The 15,950-nt window shown below is 34.7% G+C and overlaps 1 protein-coding gene across 1 annotated transcript in view; it reads left to right on the top strand.

Annotated features, from left to right (window-relative positions):
• LOC131928894 (polyribonucleotide nucleotidyltransferase 1, mitochondrial) overlaps positions 1-15,950 on the top strand; it is a gene marked incomplete at its 3' end in the record, with an annotated part of 28,945 nt that overhangs the window by 933 nt on the left and 12,062 nt on the right. Inside the window, exons 2-9 of the mRNA XM_059285052.1 lie at positions 4,926-4,986; positions 5,242-5,316; positions 7,305-7,410; positions 7,749-7,798; positions 8,820-8,883; positions 11,139-11,186; positions 11,733-11,846; positions 13,998-14,184. Of these exons, the coding sequence (XP_059141035.1) occupies positions 4,926-4,986; positions 5,242-5,316; positions 7,305-7,410; positions 7,749-7,798; positions 8,820-8,883; positions 11,139-11,186; positions 11,733-11,846; positions 13,998-14,184 (705 nt within the window). The remainder of the gene's footprint in view (positions 1-4,925; positions 4,987-5,241; positions 5,317-7,304; positions 7,411-7,748; positions 7,799-8,819; positions 8,884-11,138; positions 11,187-11,732; positions 11,847-13,997; positions 14,185-15,950) is intronic.

Here is a 15,950-nt window from a genome sequence, read left to right as displayed (position 1 = left end):
TTACATACCCAAAACGATAGATTACCGTCTGCAAGCAAGATTTGCTATATATTATATCCAAAATTCAACCTAGTATATAAACAGCAGCCATTTGTAAAATAGAGTGACTTCCGCCTGAATCTCGCGCTATATGTCTATAAAAATAAAACTTTAACAAGATGGCTGCTATAGTAAATGAGCGTGGTTGCATCTGTTGGAAACATCGCTGGTGTTCATTTATTACTGAAAAGTTTTAATTCAAACGTTTAAAAACAGGTACATAAATGAAACAAGGAAACATTTTTGTATTTTTCAAAACATAAATCCTCCTCAAAATGTGAAATAATTATTAAAATGTAAGGAGTCACCTGTTTTTCACATTACTAGTCGCGGCCGATTTTACGTACCTAAAACGATAGATTACCAACTAGTCTACTAGCTAGTTTTTAGGCCGTTCGATTCAACACTTCCGGGTTTGTCATTTTCGTGGCATCTCACGGCTCATGCGCGTACTAAAAATGGCGACCAGTTTCGCTTTCACTAAACGGTAGAGGGATAAAACTAATAATAACGAGGCCATCGTTAATTTTAGACATCGGAACTATCCGTTTCTATTTCAGTCTGTTTAAGAATTCCCAGATCTACTTTTGACCTAATTTCTTTATTTGTATTTAACGAGGCCGTCGAGAGAAAGTCACGCTTACTTAGCTTGCGTTTCAAGTCGAATTAACTAAAGCAGGTGCATTCTTCAATAACTTTCTTATATGATACAATTTGTATAACATCTTTACTATCAAATAAAAATAGAACTGTTTAATATAATTTGGGTGAAAACAATGCTTTTGAGGGTGTAAGTAATAATGCCATTTTATTATATTCTTGTTTGGTGAAAACGAGGCGCGGGAAAATGTGTGCAGCGCAAGAATCCAATCATTTGGCTAGATTTATGACTGTTTTTTATGTCACACCTAAAAATAGAATGTTTACGCTTTCTTCGTTGATGATCGTTTTTATTATTTTTTAAATTGAAAGTATGAATTATTAGTTAGATTGCAGATTTTGTAACTTGGTATACTTACCCTTTATCAATTTTAAAAACATAGCATGCTGATTGTGAACACATATAGTCATAAAACACAGAAATATAAAGTTATAATTGCGATGTGCCACACCCGGGCCACACCCCCTCAAGAAAACACGTGTTTATTAAGCTGTTTATCTCACTTTACAACAGTAATTAAAATTAATTTTCAAATTTTTATCACTTATTGGGTAAGATTAAGCACATGTTTACCAAAAATAAAAAAAATAAAAAAAGCAAATTCTGTTTTAATGAAGGTCACGGGTGAAGTTTTTTTTCCTTCTGTCACGTTCAGTGGAGGGTGCCACAGGCTGACCTGACTTTGGAATTTTTTTCAGTAATAATGACTTTGCACAGAAAGTTAAAATATGCTAAATTAGCTTAGTTTACTAGTGTTCTAGCTATTATTGATACATTTTTAATAAAAAAAATCATTCTGTAATTCTCATCAAAAAGCCTATAGTTTTCTAGGCAGCTAGATTCAGCTAGAATTAGTAGATTAGATCTCTCTGTTAATGGACACAAGCGAGAAAAGTCTCAAAGGTATTTGAGAGGTGCATAAATTAATTTAAAAATCTTGCACGGCGTAGTTACAATTAATATGGTTATAAAATCCTGTCTGTCTGTTTTTTTTCGGACTTTACTAAAGATTGGACGTATTTGATGTTTTTAATATTTTCGGTAACTAAATAAAAATTTAAAAAAAAGCAAAAACAATTTGGTTTTCACGTGTAATGGCGACATAAACAATGGCATCCTGCTATTGGATAGGCCGACATAAATTTTATTGTACACATTGTAAGCTAAAAATAGAAAACTAGGTCATGGGGTTTTAAATTTGCATTGTTATTTAAAAACTTGATCTGCAAAGTTTTGTAAACAAATAGTTATCGATCACTAAGTTACTGTACAGCCAATCAATATTTGTCTTACGAAAGTGAAACATCCGTTTATAACTTAGGCTTGATGAAAATAAATAGAGATGTAGCCTTAAACTCAACAAATTATTTTCAAGTTCACTGGATTTGCAACTTATAGCATTTATTCTAAAAATATAAAATTTCTAAATTAATTTTAGGCTTAAGTTTTTATTTTTTATTTTTTTTTACGGTCTAAATTTAAAAAGCACGTTTTTATTCCATGTCAACAACACTATGGAAGGAATCTCGTCAACTCGCTTGTCTCCATTACTCTGTTACACTAGGTAAAAAGTCACTGTAAAACTAGAGTAAACTTCTGCAAATCGATCAGACATGCACAAAATTCCGAACTCCCGATTTTCATCGGGCGCTATAATTTTGTAACTGTTTCACACAGAAACAAACAGAAAGTACTGTGTTATTCCGCTGCCATATTACTCTAATATCATATGTATCAGTAATTTTGTATTCCTATGCGTAGACTTCGAGATCTTCATGTTTTAATGGGTGAATGAAAAAAAAGTCACAGTAAAAAAAAACAGAAAAAAGTCACAGTTTTTGCTAGGAAAAAAGTCAGAAAAAAAGCCACAATGGAAATATATATTTGTGACTTTTTCCCTGTGACTTTTTTTCCAGCAATCGTTTTAGTGACGTCCCTCCTTGCAATATTTTTCCCCCCTCTTTTTTTTCCTGCAGCCGCCTGCCCCTGCTAGCGTAATGACCATATTTTTTGTACTATTACTCCCTAACCCGGAGGCACAGCCGGTTGCTAGCACCAATATGGCGTACAGACCGGATACATGACTTTTGACGATTTTTCATCTTAGTTCCAGTGACCTTCTTTGAATTACTGTTTAAAATGTTTACCACGAGCAAAATGGCGGGATTTTCGCGTTATAAAAACAAACTATAGGTGGCAGGGCTAGATATGCCAGAAAAGCATTTTAAAATTTGGTTTGGAGAATGGAGGCTAAATTCAAAAGTTGGTTTCATTAAAATTAATAGAACTTTTAAAATATCAAAGGTGAGGGTACAAAAAGGAGCAAGAACATAAAGCATTATTAGTTTTATCAGTCTATGAAAAAAGAAATAAAATATTGTGAGCTGTTTTTTTATAAGACCGTCGTTCATATCACAACCAATTTATTTTTATTTTTTAAAAACCATGTGACCGCTATTTGGCTCATCAGTAGTGAGGAACTCTGGTGCATAGCCAATTAAAAAGTCGAAACGGTTCGTGGTTTGCCGTGGCTTCAGATGTAAGTTGTGTTGAAATGGAGAGGTCTGTCGTGCAGTGCAGTGAGTGTCAATAAATATTAAATTAAGTAATTTAGTTTAAAACGAACTTAAAACTTCAAAATTAGTGCGTTATGGATTAAATATGGATGTCTATTATTCTGTGGTCATGTTTAAATAGAAAATTGTGTAAATTTTAGTTTTAGTGAGAAAATCTATTTTATAGGTTTTGATCCAATTTTAATAGGCCTAATTAAAATATTTTACATTTTTAAACATGTTGTTGATTGTATTATTAATTAATAGATTGCAAAACCAATAAAAAAAAGACTTTAAATTTATTAACTACACATCAAGGATAACCCAGTGAACGCTCAAGGAACTCAACCATAATATACATAATACAAGGGACGTAACAATCACTAACAAAACATAAAATGTGCTTACACATGTTGGTATGTAGAGACAAAAACGAGATCTAGAAGAAGTAGATGATCAAAAATAATTTAAAACAACAGACAAATTTAGACAATATATAGATTCTAGACAGATTTAAATATAGAGGATCTAGATATAGGCTAGTCTAGTTCAATAATTTAAAACACCAGACAAATTTAGACAATATATAGATTCTAGACAGATTTAAATATAGAGGATCTAGATCTAGGCTAGTCTAGTTCAAGTCGTTGGTGGCGCAGTGAGGGTAAAACACCCTAACCCCCAACTGCGACCACCTCGGGTTAGGGTTATGGTCAGATTGCTTTAATAGCCTTAACTATAGTATTTACAGGGTCCAGCACATATGTAGAAGCTATTTATACTTAACCTAGTTATAAAAAGCTTTTATTGGTTGCTTTTATTCGTCTCATCCGGGACCTAGTGCTTTTTTTCCGTGGGTACTAGAATCGCCGACGACCTCACACCTAGAAACTTGACATGCGTACAGCAGATATCGGTAGTTTTGTATAAAACATCCAAACAATTACTATACAAAGCGATAAAGAGGGGGATGGCCACATGTGTTGAACCGCTTGTTGTAGAACTTTACTCTTAATCTTATTGTTAGTAATGTATTAAATAGATCATGATATAGCGTCGGGAATCATCTGGTAACCCTAATGTCTGTTGAGTTTCGTAAACAGTCATTACTGTAAACCATAGTTAGCTATGTTCAACACTATTTTTTGCATGCTTTTATTGTGTTTATATTAACATGTTATACATCATTCTGTTTGTAATGGAATAACCTTGTAAACTGTACAGGTTTGAATTAATATTATTTTAAACATTGAAGAAATTGCTGATTGAGTCACATTTTACCCCCCCCCCCCCTTGCGACTTGCTGATTGGGGGGAGGCTTTATCACCTTTTTAAAAGCGGGGGTGTTACTTTTAGTCTATAGAGTCTTTGAGTTTACGTTGTACAACAGTGAAACTTGGTAGAATAGATTAGGTGTTCACATATAACTCTCAAGGTTCTTGGTCAAAATATGAAATTATACCAATTGATGAAGTCTTCCTGCTTGTATTTTTCCTCATACAAAATACATGGTCTATCCATGTTGTCTGAAAAAACTGCTATTTTTTAATGACAAAAAAATTCATAACTTTTTTGTTTATGGTAAGATTTTAAAAATTCAAACACATTAATTCTTAAGTTAAGCAAATAACTTTTGTATCAACTGATATTGATGAAATATTATGCTTCAGAGTCTTCAGAATAAGTACTGGCAAGTTGGCCAGGTTTGCTGATGGTGCAGCTGTAGCCCAGGTAACCTTTGTATTGCAACTTTCTTAACTTACTCATAGCTAGAGTTGTCAGTTGTAACCTTCACAGTTTGTATTGCAACTTTCTTAACTTACTCATAGCTAGAGTTGTCAGTTACATACTTTTTTTCTGAGCTGTAGCCTTCACAGTTTGTATTGCAACTTTCTTAACTTACTCATAGCTAGAGTTGTCTGTTACATACTTTTTTCTGAGCTGTAGCCTTCGTCTAAGCCAATTTAAAAAAAAATTACATTACAGCTTGGAGATACTAGTGTTTTGGTGACAGCTGTCAGTCAAAAACAAGACACATCATCATCTTTTCTCCCTTTAACTGTAAGTACCACAATCATTAACAGATCTTTTTTTATTTAGGTATTGTATTTCAGTACGTTTCTGCTTATACATTGTGATTCTGCTTATAAATTGTGATTCTGTTTATAAAATATGATTCTACTTATAAATTGTGATTCTGTTTATAAAATGTGATTCTGCTTATAAAATGTGATTCTGCTTATAAATTGTGATTCTGTTTATAAAATGGAGTTTGGTTTATAACCCTAACCCTAGAGTTTGGCATTGTGTGCAAGAGCTATGTCTTTGGAAGCTCATGGGCAATATATTTGCTGAATTAGTTTTTGACAATATTTGATTGACTACAGTCTGTCTACTATTTTAGGTTGACTACCGTCTATCTTATATTTTATGATGACTCTATCTTATATTTTAGGTTGACCAACGTCTATCTTATATTTTAGGTTGACTACCGTCTATCTTATATTTTAGGTTGACTCTATCTTATATTTTAGGTTGACTCTATCTTATATTTTAGGTTGACTATCTTATATTTTAGGTTGACTATCTTATATTTTAGGTTGACTCTATCTTATATTTTAGGTTGACTCTATCTTATATTTTAGGTTGACTCTATCTTATATTTTAGGTTGACTATCTTATATTTTAGGTTGACTATCTTATATTTTAGGTTGCCTCTAACTTATATTTTAGGTTGACTATCTTATATTTTAGCTTGACTATCTTATATTTTAGGTTGACTCTATCTTATATTTTAGGTTGACTCTATCTTATATTTTAGGTTGACTATCTTATATTTTAGGTTGACTCTATCTTATATTTTAGGTTGACTCTATCTTATATTTTAGGTTGACTATCTTATATTTTAGGTTGACTATCTTATATTTTAGCTTGACTTTATCTTATATTTTAGCTTGACTCTATCTTATATTTTAGCTTGACTCTATCTTATATTTTAGGTTGACTCTATCTTATATTTTAGGTTGACTATCTTATATTTTAGGTTGACTCTATCTTATATTTTAGGTTGACTATCTTATATTTTAGGTTGACTATCTTATATTTTAGGTTGACTCTATCTTATATTTTAGGTTGACTATCTTATATTTTAGGTTGACTATCTTATATTTTAGGTTTACTCTATCTTATATTTTAGGTTGACTCTATCTTATATTTTAGGTTGACTATCTTATATTTTAGCTTGACTCTATCTTATATTTTAGGTTGACTCTATCTTATATTTTAGGTTGACTCTATCTTATATTTTAGGTTGACTATCTTATATTTTAGGTTGACTATCTTATATTTTAGGTTGACTATCTTATATTTTAGGTTGCCTCTATCTTATATTTTAGGTTGACTATCTTATATTTTAGCTTGACTATCTTATATTTTAGGTTGACTCTATCTTATATTTTAGGTTGACTCTATCTTATATTTTAGGTTGACTCTATCTTATATTTTAGGTTGACTATCTTATATTTTAGGTTGACTCTATCTTATATTTTAGGTTGACTCTATCTTATATTTTAGGTTGACTCTATCTTATATTTTAGGTTGACTCTATCTTATATTTTAGGTTGACTATCTTATATTTTAGCTTGACTCTATCTTATATTTTAGGTTGACTCTATCTTATATTTTAGGTTGACTCTATCTTATATTTTAGGTTGACTCTATCTTATATTTTAGGTTGACTATCTTATATTTTAGGTTGACTATCTTATATTTTAGGTTGACTATCTTATATTTTAGGTTGACTATCTTATATTTTAGGTTGACTATCTTATATTTTAGGTTGACTATCTTATATTTTAGGTTGACTCTATCTTATATTTTAGGTTGACTATCTTATATTTTAGGTTGACTATCTTATATTTTAGGTTGACTATCTTATATTTTAGGTTGACTATCTTATATTTTAGGTTGACTATCTTATATTTTAGGTTGACTATCTTATATTTTAGGTTGACTATCTTATATTTTAGGTTGACTATCTTATATTTTAGGTTGACTACCGTCAGAAAGCTGCCGCTGCTGGAAGGATCCCAACAAATTTTTTACGCAGAGAACTTGGTCCCACAGAAAAAGAAATATTGACCAGTCGGGTTATTGGTGAGCCAATTTTCTAACTTGACATAAATGTTTATTTAATAGGTGAGCCAACAATTACAAATTACCCAATTATTGTATTATAATACTCACTGAAATAAGCTTGAATATTCATCCAAAATGTTGAGACAGCTAATGTATTTTTTAAGTGTGTGCTTTATTTGTCATATATATATTGGCTGGCAGAAGAATACTTGAAAAAAAAAATTCATTATAGCCATGTTACCAATGTCACCTCAATAAAAAAATTTTAAGTGACATGTATTGCATCCAAAATGGAACCTGAACTAGCTGAACCATTTTGCTAAAGTTTATTTGAAATGTTTTCATTTATTTAACAGACAGGTCACTGCGACCACTTTTCCCTTCTGGTTTCTTTTGTAATACTCAAGTAAGTCACATTGGATCTCAAACATTTAGTCTCAAGATAATTATGGTTTTCTTTAAACATTTAGTCTCAAGATAATTATGGTTTTCTTTAAACATTTAGTCTCAAGATAACTATGGTTTTCTTTAAACATTTAGTCTCAAGATAATTATGGTTTTCTTTAAACATTTAGTCTCAAGATAATTGTGGTTTTCTTTAAACATTTAGTCTCAAGATAATTATGGTTTTCTTTAACCATTTAGTCTCAAGATAATTATGGTTTTCTTTAAACATTTAGTCTCAAGATAACTATGGTTTTCTTTAAACATTTAGTCTCAAGATAACTATGGTTTTCTTTAAACATTTAGTCTCAAGATAATTATGGTTTTCTTTAAACATTTAGTCTCAAGATAATTATGGTTTTCTTTAAACATTTAGTCTCAAGATAATTATGGTTTTCTTTAAACATTTAGTCTCAAGATAATTATGGTTTTCTTTAAACATTTAGTCTCAAGATAACTATGGTTTTCTTTAAACATTTAGTCTCAAGATAATTATGGTTTTCTTTAACCATTTAGTCTCAAGATAACTATGGTTTTCTTTAAACATTTAGTCTCAAGATAATTATGGTTTTCTTTAACCATTTAGTCTCAAGATAACTATGGTTTTCTTTAAACATTTAGTCTCAAGATAATTATGGTTTTCTTTAAACATTTAGTCTCAAGATAATTATGGTTTTCTCTGATTTTTTAAATCTCAAACATTTAGTCTCAAAATAAATATGGTTTTCTCTGATTTTTTAAATCTTAAACATTTAGTCTCAAGATAATTATGGTTTTCTCTGATTTTTTTAAATGTTTGAGTAAGTCACATTAGATCTTAAACATTTACCTTTTCTTTGATTTGGTCAAACTTAAACTTTCTTGATATGATAAAAAAAATAGTATGGACTATTCATTTCAATTGAATGCAACAAATGAATGAATAGATCTGAGTCAAGCCAACCAAAGTAAATGTCCTGAGAGTGTTATGCTAATCTCTGCAGGTCATGTGTAACCTTTTGGCTGTAGACGGAGTCAACGATCCAGATATAGTTAGTATCAATGCAGGTGAGTCCCCAGATATAGTTAGTATCAATGCAGGTGAGTCCCCAGATATAGTTAGTATCAATGCAGGTGAGTCCCCAGATATAGTTTTAGTTAGTATCAATGCAGGTGAGTCCCCAGAAATAGTTAGTATCAATGCAGGTGAGTCCCCAGATATAGTTTTAGTTAGTATCAATGCAGGTGAGTCCCCAGATATAGTTAGTATCAATGCAGGTGAGTCCCCAGATATAGTTAGTATCAATGCAGGTGAGTCCCCAGAAATAGTTAGTATCAATGCAGGTGAGTCCCTAGATATAGTTAGTATCAATGCAGGTGAGTCCCCAGATATAGTTAGTATCAATGCAGGTGAGTCCCCAGATATAGTTTTAGTTAGTATCAATGCAGGTGAGTCCCCAGATATAGTTAGTATCAATGCAGGTGAGTCCCCAGATATAGTTTTAGTTAGTATCAATGCAGGTGAGTCCCCAGATATAGTTAGTATCAATGCAGGTGAGTCCCCAGATATAGTTAGTATCAATGCAGGTGAGTCCCCAGATATAGTTTTAGTTAGTATCAATGCAGGTGAGTCCCCAGATATAGTTAGTATCAATGCAGGTGAGTCCCCAGATATAGTTAGTATCAATGCAGGTGAGTCCCCAGATATAGTTTTAGTTAGTATCAATGCAGGTGAGTCCCCAGATATAGTTAGTATCAATGCAGGTGAGTCCCCAGATATAGTTAGTATCAATGCAGGTGAGTCCCCAGATATAGTTAGTATCAATGCAGGTGAGTCCCCAGATATAGTTAGTATCAATGCAGGTGAGTCCCCAGATATAGTTAGTATCAATGCAGGTGAGTCCCCAGATATAGTTAGTATCAATGCAGTGAGTCCCCAGATATAGTTAGTATCAATGCAGTGAGTCCCCAGATATAGTTAGTATCAATGCAGGTGAGTCAAGGTTTTTATTTGTAAATATCAGCGCTGTAGGTCATCAATTCTTGTAGGTGTTGGTCAGTGTTAGAGCATCAGTTTTATAGTTGCAAGTCCAACCCAGAGAGAGAAAAAAATTCCATAGTTCTAATCAAATTATAACCATAATCAAATGTGAATAAAAGATGAAGTGCTGATCTATCAGATGTTACACTTGCTTTGTTTGTAAAGAATCGTTTGGGCTATTTTTTTTTTCCATTTTCATTAGAGCTCAATTACTCAATATTGATTTATTTCATCACAGCATTGCTTCCTTTCAGAATATTTCTACCAACATGTGAAAGAGAGAATACTTGCATTTAGTAAAAATGTGTATAATCCGTGTTTTTCATTTTAAAGTTTAAAGTAAAAAAGAATAGCTGAATTTACCTGATTTAGGGTAATCTTTTACCCAAATGATATGATTAATTATAAAAACTTCCACTGTAGCTACACCACTGCCACTACCAACACCACTACCTACACCACAATACCTACGCCTCTATACCTACACCACTAACTACACCACAACACTTACACCACTAGCTATGCCACTACCTACACCAATATCTACACCACTACCTACACCACTACCTACGCCACTGTACCTACAGCACTACCTACACCACTACCTAAGCCACTGTACCTTCACCACTACCTATGCCACTACCTACGCCACTGTACCTTCACCACTACCTATGCCACTACCTACACCACTACCTACACCACTACCTATGCCACTGTACCTACGCCACTACCTATGCCACTGTACCTACACCACTACCTATGCCTCTGTACCTACACCACTACCTATGCCACTGTACCTATGCCACTGTACCTACACCACTACCTATGCCACTGTACCTATGCCACTGTACCTACACCACTACAGACGCCACTACCTATGCCTCTGTACCTACACCACTACCTATGCCACTACCCACACCACTACCTACGCCTCTATACCTACGTCACTACCTACACCACTACCTATGCCACTGTACCTACACCACTACCTACACCACTACCTATGCCACTGTACCTACACCACTACCTATGCCACTACCTACACCACTAGCTATGCCACTACCTACACCACTACCTATGCCACTACCTATGTCCCTGTACATATGCCACCAGAACTACCAACTATACACTGTGTATTAGTGCCAATCTTTTGGACCTGGACTATTAAACATTTATTATTGTTGTAGACTGTTATAGTAGCTATATGGACTTCTCAAATGAATATCCCAACTGTAAAACATGGTGTGATAGCATTTTAATGAGACATTTTCTTCCAATACAGCTTCAGCAGCATTAGCCGTATCAGATATTCCATGGGATGGGCCAGTTGGTAAGTCTTATATTTCCATGGGTTGGGCCAGTTGGTAAGTCTTATATTTCCATGGGTTGGGCCAGTTTGGTAAGTCTTATATTTCCATGGGATGGGCCAGTTGGTAAGTCTTATATTTCCATGGGATGGGCCAGTTGGTAAGTCTTATATTTCCATGGGATGGACCAGTTGGTAAGTCTTATATTTCCATGGGTTGGGCCAGTTAGTAAGTCTTATATTTCCATGGGATGGGCCAGTTGGTAAGTCTTATATTTCCATGGGATGGGCCAGTTGGTAAGTCTTATATTTCCATGGGATGGGCCAGTTGGTAAGTCTTATATTTCCATGGGATGGGCCAGTTGGTAAGTCTTATATTTCCATGGGATGGGCCAGTTGGTAAGTCTTATATTTCCATGGGATGGGCCAGTTGGTAAGTCTTATATTTCCATGGGATGGGCCAGTTGCTAAGTCTTATATTTCCATGGGATGGGCCAGTTGGTAAGTCCAGAGCCAACATCTAGGTCATTTGTTTACTCTACTACATTGTACTCATGAATGGATTTGCAGGTGCTGTTCGAGTGGGTTTGCTAGGAAGTGATGTCATCATGAATCCCACCAGGAGGCAGCTACAGAAAAGTTCATTAAACATTATAGTCACTGGAACTAAAGAGAGGAAAGTTGGTGAGTTGATTGGATCTTGTCTGTTTAGAGGTTTTTTTAATTAAACCAAGAGACTGAATCTTGTCAGTTTAAAGGTTTTTTTTAATTAAACCAAGAGACTGAATCTTGTCAGTTTAAAGGTTTTTTTTAATTAAACCAAGAGACTGAATCTTATCAGTTTAGAGGTTTTTTTTAATTAAACCAAGAGACTGAATCTTGTCTGTTTAAAGGTTTTTTTTAATTAAACCAAGAGACTGAATCTTGTCTGTTTAAAGGTTTTTTTTAATTAAACCAAGAGACTGAATCTTGTCTGTTTAAAGGTTTTTTTTAATTAAACCAAGAGACTGAATCTTGTCTGTTTAAAGTTTTTTTTTAATTAAACCAAGAGACTGAATCTTGTCTGTTTAAAGTTTTTTTTAAATTAAACCAAGAGACTGAATCTTGTCTGTTTAAAGGTTTTTTTTAATTAAACCAAGAGACTGAATCTTGTCTGTTTAAAGGTTTTTTTTAATTAAACCAAGAGACTGAATCTTGTCTGTTTAAAGGTTTTTTTTAATTAAACCAAGAGACTGAATCTTGTCTGTTTAAAGTTTTTTTTTAATTAAACCAAGAGACTGAATCTTGTCTGTTTAAAGTTTTTTTTTAATTAAACCAAGAGACTGAATCTTGTCTGTTTAAAGGTTTTTTTTAATTAAACCAAGAGACTGAATCTTGTCTGTTTAAAGGTTTTTTTTAATTAAACCAAGAGACTGAATCTTGTCTGTTTAAAGGTTTTTTTTAATTAAACCAAGAGACTGAATCTTGTCTGTTTAAAGGTTTTTTTTAATTAAACCAAGAGACTGAATCTTGTCAGTTTAGAGGTTTTGAATGAGACCAAGATGGATGTGACTTCCAAACCCTTTCAGAATTCAAATATTCAGTCCCTATTTTGCAGTAGATTTTTTTTTTAGTCACACGCAAAATAAAACAAGTTTTTAAATGTTGCTGTTCTATCTTAAATAACTGGGCTGCTATCAAAATAATTATTTTTTTGGTGCAAATGTTGTTTTTCAAATTATATATCCAAAACACTATTTATATTAAGTAGTAGGCGTTATTTAATTTCTATTTAATTTCCATTATATGTGAACTCAAAAGTTCAAATTAAAATTTGAACTTTTGAGACTAACTGACTGTGTTAATAGAGTCATTCTTTTGACTGGGCACTGTACTGACCCCACTCTCCCCTCTGTGTACTGACCCCACTCTCCCCTCTGTGTACTGACCCCACTCTCCCCTCTGTGTACTGACCCCACTCTCCCCTCTGTGTACTGACCCCACTCTCCCCTCTGTGTACTGACCCCACTCTCCCCTCTGTGTACTGACCCCACTCTCCCCTCTGTGTACTGACCCCACTCTCCCCTCTGTGTACTGACCCCACTCTCCCCTCTGTGTACTGACCCCACTCTCCCCTCTGTGTACTGACCCCACTCTCCCCTCTGTGTACTGACCCCACTCTCCCCTCTGTGTACTGACCCCACTCTCCCCTCTGTGTACTGACCCCACTCTCCCCTCTGTGTACTGACCCCATTCTCCCCTCTGTGTACTGACCCCACTCTCCCCTCTGTGTACTGACCCCACTCTCCCCTCTGTGTACTGACCCCACTCTCCCCTCTGTGTACTGACCCCACTCTCCCCTCTGTGTACTGACCCCACTCTCCCCTCTGTGTACTGACCCCACTCTCCCCTCTGTGTACTGACCCCACTCTCCCCTCTGTGTACTGACCCCACTCTCCCCTCTGTGTACTGACCCCACTCTCCCCTCTGTGTACTGACCCCACTCTCCCCTCTGTGTACTGACCCCACTCTCCCCTCTGTGTACTGACCCCACTCTCCCCTCTGTGTACTGACCCCACTCTCCCCTCTGTGTACTGACCCCACTCTCCCCTCTGTGTACTGACCCCACTCTCCCCTCTGTGTACTGACCCCATTCTCCCCTCTGTGTACTGACCCCACTCTCCCCTCTGTGTACTGACCCCACTCTCCCCTCTGTGTACTGACCCCACTCTCCCCTCTGTGTACTGACCCCACTCTCCCCTCTGTGTACTGACCCCACTCTCCCCTCTGTGTACTGACCCCACTCTCCCCTTTGAGAGAGTGATCCAGTCTAAAATTGTACTTGCCTTATTTCAGTAATGCTAGAAGGTGAAGCAGATAGAGTTGGTCTCCACAAAGTAGAGCAAGCTTTATCCTATGCATTGAAAACTACCCAAACAATTGTGGATCAAATTAAATCACTGCAAGCTATGGTAGGCAAACAAAAAAGGGAAGTAGAGCCACCAAAATTACTTCCAGCTGATGTTACAGAAGCCGTTAAAAGGTGGGAAAATTTCCTCTAGTTGTACGTTCATTCAAAATGGTGGGAAAATTTCCTCTAGTTGTACGTTCATTCAAAATGGTGGGAAAATTTCCTCTAGTTGTACGCTCATTCAAAATGGTGGGAAAATTTCCTCTAGTTGTACGTTCATTCAAAATGGTGGGAACATTTCCTCTAGTTGTACGTTCATTCAAAATGGTGTGAACATTTCCTCTAGTTGTACGTTCATTCAAAAAGGTGGGAAAATTTCCTCTAGTTGTACGTTCATTAAAAAAAGTGGGAAAATTTCCTCTAGTTGTACGTTCATTCAAAATGGTGGGAACATTTCCTCTAGTTGTACGTTCATTCAAAAAGGTGGGAACATTTCCTCTAGTTGTACGTTCATTCAAAAAGGTGGGAAAATTTCCTCTAGTATTACGTTCATTCAAAATGGTGGAAACATTTCCTCTAGTTGTACGTTCATTCAAAATGTAAACAATGTAGATTAGCTTCACTTTTCTGCTTCTAACTTTGCCTATTACTTTTGGACCATTTGAGATAATCAAGCCAAATTTGGTATCCATACTCAGGATCAAACAACAATGCAGCAGGATTCTGAAATTCTTTTTTTTTTTTTACAATGTATGAACAGAACAATGTATATCAAACGAACACATAATTATTATCAACACGCCAAGGAGCCTGAAATTTTACAGCACCACGTGCATCAGAACGTACTAGAACAGTTTCATTGTCACTATCAATTTCAATGTCACTGTGTTCAGTCTCAAATTCAACGTCACTATCATCACAATTTAGACCAGAAATATTATCTTCTTCATCAGAATCAATAAGTAGTTGTATTTCCTGAAATGCAGTCATTCTACTTCTTTTGTTCATATTACGGTCTTTTGCTTCATCTTTATGAGCTGAAGTCGATGGCTGTGGCTCAGCTTTTTGTTTCGGCGGCATTGCTACGAAACGTAAGCACTTTCACTTTTCCTAAAATCCATTTTTAGAATCATAATCCCGCACTAAAAAGACATATGGGCAGTTTTAGTCAGTCTTCCGCTAATTATATTCAATTAGAAGGTATACCGGCCGCTAGGAATACGACGCTAGATCTTCGGGCCGGAAAACTGGCTTTTCGGACATATATGCCTAATGTTGAAGCCGGTTTACCGGCCTGGCGGGCTCAAATGGTTAAGGGGGTAGGCTCCGGTAAAAAAAAAACTTTTTTTAATACTCGTTAGGAAACAATTGTTTGTCTATAGCTGTTTAAGGTACATCTGCATGTTTCCATAAAAAAAAAATTGTGGTAAAATCTTGGTAACTATGACAACGGCAGCCATCTTTAAAAATTAACCCCTTCGTAGGTTTTCCACCATTCATAAAATATTATATTTTAAGCCCAATAAACAATGAATTCTTAATCTTTTACCATATTTTGGGGTGCTCAGCTAAAAATTTTAATTGCATATCTTCAAACTAATTTTTTATGAATTTTCAAATTGTGGTTCGGTTAAAAACACTAGTTTTGTTCCCCCAAAATTGTTTTTAACAGATACAAATATAAAGCTAAGATAAATAAGCCTACATTAAATTGTGATGTTTTTTTGAAGAAGCCTACTATTTCTTATAATTTATTTTAACCCTAACCCTACTGCTTTTTTTATTAGATTGTCTTTAGTTGAACATTGGACTGACTTTATCTTTAGTTTATCTTTAGTTCAGCATATCACTGTTTGTAATTTTTTGTTGTTACCTCGTGGATTGCTGCTAAGAGAGTT

The sequence above is a fragment of the Physella acuta genome, unplaced genomic scaffold (genome assembly GCF_028476545.2).
Source record: "Physella acuta isolate Inbredline_101_S28 unplaced genomic scaffold, ASM2847654v3 ptg001561l, whole genome shotgun sequence".
Lineage (NCBI taxonomy): Eukaryota > Metazoa > Mollusca > Gastropoda > Physidae > Physella > Physella acuta.
The sequence above is the reverse complement of the archived record's forward strand: the minus strand, read 5'-3'. Positions and strand labels throughout refer to the sequence as shown.